The 4,722-nt window shown below is 46.4% G+C and overlaps 1 protein-coding gene across 1 annotated transcript in view; it reads right to left on the bottom strand.

Moving 5' to 3' along the window:
* Positions 1–4,722, bottom strand: part of BSN (bassoon presynaptic cytomatrix protein) — a 109,536-nt gene that overhangs the window by 101,931 nt on the left and 2,883 nt on the right. Inside the window, exon 4 of the mRNA XM_004368726.1 lies at positions 4,653–4,713. Within this exon, the coding sequence (XP_004368783.1) occupies positions 4,653–4,713 (61 nt within the window). The remainder of the gene's footprint in view (positions 1–4,652; positions 4,714–4,722) is intronic.

Below are 4,722 nucleotides of genomic sequence, written 5' to 3'. Positions count from 1 at the left end.
ATCTACAAGATACTGCAAAACCTCAACAACAAAAAGACAAATAACCCAATTAAAAAATGGGCAAAGGATATGAACAGGCACTTCACCAAAGAAGACATTCAGGCAGCTAACAGACACATGAAGAAATGCTCACAATCATTAGCCACTAGAGAAATGCAGATCAAAACTACAATGAGATATCATCTCACCCCAACAAGGCTAGCACTAATCCAAAAAACACAAAATAATAAATGCTGGAGAGGTTGTGGAAAGACTGGAACACTTATATACTGTTGGTGGGAACGTAAAATGGTACAACCACTTTGGAAATCCATTTGGCGCTTCCTTAAAAAAGCTAGAAATAGAAGTACCATACGATCCAGCTATCCAGCTCCTTGGAATATATCCTAGAGAAATAAGAGCCGTCACACGAATAGATATACGCATCCCCATGTTCACTGCAGCACTGTTCACAACAGCAAAAAGATGGAAACAACCTAGATGCCCATCAACGGACGAATGGATAAACAAATTATGCTATATCCACACAATGGAATTCTATACAATGATAAAGAACAATGAAGCCGTGAAACACCTTATAACGTGGAAGAAGCTGGAACTCATTATGCTGAGTAAATTTAGTCAGTCACAGAACAAATACTATATAAGACCACTATTATAAGAACTCAAGAGAAAAGGTTTAAACACAGAAGAAAACATTCTTTGATGGTTACGAGGGTGGGGAGGGAGGGTGAGGGTTATTTACGAACCAGATAGAAGATAAGAATTATCTTAGTTGAAAGCAAGGACAGCACACACTACAGGGGAAGTCAGCACAAATGGACTAAACCAAAGCTAAGAAGTTCCCTGAATACAATCAAACACTTTGTGGGACAGAGTAGCAGGGGTAGGGGTCTGGGGACCATGCTTTCAGGTGACATCTAGGTCAACTGGCATAACAAAGCTTATTAAGAAAATGTTCTGCATACTACTTTGGTGAGTGGCGTTTGGTGTCTTAAAAGCTTGCAAGTGGCCATCTAAGATGCATCAACTGGTCCCAACCACCTGGAGTAAAGGAGAATGAAGAACACCACAGACACAAGGAAAGTAGTAGCCCAAGTGACAGAAAGGGCCAAATAAACCAGAGACTTCAACAGCCTGAGACCAGAAGAACTAGATGGTGCCCGGCTACCACCAATGACCGCTCTGACAGGGAACGCAACAGAAAGTCCCTGATGGAGCAGGAGAAAGGCGGGGTACAGAACTCAAATTCTAGTAAGAAGACCAGACTTAATGGTCTGACTGAGACTGGAGGAACCCCGGAAAGCATGGCCCCCGGATTCTCTATCAGCCCAGAACTAAACAACTTCCAAGGCCAACTCCAGACAGGGAATGGACTAGACTGTAGGACATAAAGTGATACTCATGAGGAGTGTGCCTCTTAGCAGCTTCTGTCTGGAGGTGAGATGGGAAGGCAGAGAGGGTTAGGAGCTAGTTGAATGGACATGGGAATCAGGGGTGGAAAGGAGGAGTGTGCTGTCACAGTATGGGGAGAACTATCAGGGGTCACATAACAACGTATGTATAAATTTTTGTATGGGAGACTAAGTTGAAATGTAAACTTCATTTAAACTACAACAATAAAAAAAAAATCTAAGTTCTTCAATAGAGTTTTAACACCCCCCCACAAAAAAAAAAAAGAATGGTCTGACCAATCAGATTGAGAGGTGCTGGAAGACAGGGGAGCATGGTATATTCTTCCATACCCTCCACAAAGCCCAGCACAGTGCTTGCTCTTGACAGCTGGTAAGTACACTTTGGCTGATTGACTTAAGATCAATTTGCAAATGACAAGATGTCAGGGGGAGGGGAGAGGGGAACATGTGTGGGTCTACTGGACTGGTGCAAACTACACAGACTGCCACTGAGCCACATGGCTCCTTTGTGCAATATTTTTAAAGGTGCTTTCTGGGGTACTGATAAAATTCTGTCTTGACTTGGTAGTGTATCATGGATGTATGCATAGGTAAAACTCCATCAACCTTGGTACCTGACTGTACATTAGGCATACCTCCCTAAAAATAGGTGAATGAATGAATAAACAAATGAAAGCCATCCCTTCCTCTAGGAGGATGCAACCCACATTACGGCATACAGCTTGTAGAGCAGAGCTTGAGATAGAGTTCAGCCTTCCCCCAATTTGACACTGCTTGGGAAAGGCACATCGTACCTAATGGTACACGGAGACACTGAGACCAGAAGCAGAGAGCCCTGCTTTGAGGGACTCTCTGATGCCCAAAGCTCCATCCCATCCAGATGATCTAAGAGGAAGCAATATGGGTGTGGTAGGGCTGCTACTGATGGGATTCGAGTCAGCCTCTTTAGCTGCAAATGCTGGAGTGGCCCCCTCAGAGAGTCCAAGTCATCTCAGATTGAGGATGAAAAGACTAACAGCCTGGGGTGACAAGGAGTATTATGGCAACAGGAATGATCCAGGATTCAACACCCTCAGAACATCAGTTCTGTTCCGCTTCTGGGTTTAATAAAATGATCTCCCCCTTACCTGGCCCTCACCCACCTCTAAAAGGTTTCTGACTGCCCCAAAATTCACAACCTTGTTTGAAACAAACATGACCTTTTGCCAATGATCTTTCCCGAATGCCCAGAAGCACATGCCACAGGGCTGCTTCTCCATCAATGGGCCAATCTGTTCAGCAGCATCTCAGAACGGAACATGCTAAATTTGGCATCAGGTACCTGAGATGCTCTGGTGGGAGGAAGTAGAAGCTGTTCTGATGCTGAAGGAGAGACAGACCATGGAGGTGTTACTCAGCTGAGGTGCTGTAACAAGCCAAACAGCAACTAGAAGAGTAAATCCCACCTCCTAAGGGTTTCCAGTTCTGAACTTTGGTGATAAACAGCCAGCCCATCCCTCCGAGCCAGACAGCCGCAGGACCTCAGCACCACAGGCCCACCTGCCAGCCTTTCTCACAGCCAGGCGAGAGATTCTGTGACTATTAAGCCCAGCAGGATGGCATAATTCCCCTCACTCATAGCAGTTTGTGATTCTGCCCTATGGCAATCATAGATAAGGTAGGAATTAAACACTAGAAGGGAATATGAGCAGTAGACACCAGCCTCCTTTCTGTCCCTCTGAGCTACCCGAATCTTTCCAAAATTTCATATGCTTGACTCTGCAACATCAGATAAACCACCAGCAAAGCAGCCTGTTTGATTATGAGAAGAGAAACGCCAAATTCCCCATATAGAGAACTCCCAATAACAAAGTGTTTTCCCATTCAGCTGTAGAAGCTTTCCTTTGGAGGAAGAGCACTAAAGCCTGGGTGAGTCTCCCTCAAGCTAAAACCCAAACAGCAGCTCAACACGCAGCAAAACAGACAGTGTTTGCAGTACTAAGAGCTGTGTGCTACCAACTGCATTACTGTAATAGCTAATGTAAAATGGACAAATTCCATTTCTAGAAGGGATGCTCAGAGGCCAGCCTGTCTGTGGCAGGTTTTTTGCTACTAAGAGCTCTTCATTACTGTTAGTTGTCTAAGAAATGACTCCTGAAGAAATAAACACATAAGAGACACAGTTGGGCAGCTGAAGAATACAAATTATCTTCTCTCACAGGTTATGTGGTGCCACACAGAAAAACCACAGCAGCATATACCAAAAAATTCACATGGACCCGGAAGCAGCCCCACTCCCCCTCCCCCCAGTTTTGCTACTCGCCAGGCTTATCTGGTGTAAAGATGATGCCTTCCATTTTATCTTGTCGTCTTTTGGTAGCTTTCCTGAGTTTTCGGTCTACTGATTTACAATATATTGGCGTTTCCCTCCACTGCATTCATTGCCATTTGATTGTTTTGCAGGACCTCCGTTGGCATACCTTTTAAACAAGCGGTTTCACAATATTTGATCAGATATGTTCTGTTTAAGGCATTCCAAGTGGGTTTCAGCTTTTTCACTGGTTTGAGGTGATAATCTAAATCGTAAGGCAGCATGAACTTATTTGGTGCTAGATTATTCAGTAGCATTTTTACTTCACCCCAAAGCATTTCACTAAGCCTTAGTGAAAGCATATGACCCTATCAGTATTGTTGGGTCTAAACAAGTACCTTTCGGTGTCCAGTGCTCATTTTTCCTTCCTGCAAAGATGATTATAGCCACTAAACGCCCAAGGAAAGCGCATGACCAAGTTCACGGTTCAACTATTTCCATATCTCTCGTTGCTCGCAGTGACACTTATCTTCCCTGACAGCCACTCCCATTGTGCTCTTTCTTTGGCCCAACACAATGGACACATGCAAACACCAGCAGACGGGGAGGACGTTGTCCATTCCATTGCTACTCAGTGCTGAGAGACCAGGCTGAGGTTACATAAGCCCCTCCTAAGCGGTGTGGCCCTGGCGTTGGGGGGACGCGAATTTGGGGTTCGTGATGGAGTCACGGTCTGCAGGCCCCGACTGACCCTGTGCTTGCCATCCTGCCTCGCCAAGGCGGGGCGGCTGGAAAGGGAGAGCCGCCTCCCGCGACACGGGAAACAGGCAGGGTTCAAAGTGCGGCCGGACGTTAGACCTCGGTGTCCACACTAGATGGGGGGGAGTTGCGGGCCCCAGACTCAGGCTGCAGCTCTCCGCCCCCAAGGGGTCCGGATGCGCGCTTACCTGCCCGGGCCAGGGCTGGGGCCGGGACCTGGGGGTCCGGCCGTGGCCCGCGCCGCGCCCGCTGCGGGGA

This window comes from Trichechus manatus, unplaced genomic scaffold, assembly GCF_000243295.1.
Source record: "Trichechus manatus latirostris isolate Lorelei unplaced genomic scaffold, TriManLat1.0 scaffold00001, whole genome shotgun sequence".
NCBI lineage: Eukaryota > Metazoa > Chordata > Mammalia > Sirenia > Trichechidae > Trichechus > Trichechus manatus.
This window is presented reverse-complemented; position numbering and strand designations above follow the sequence as displayed.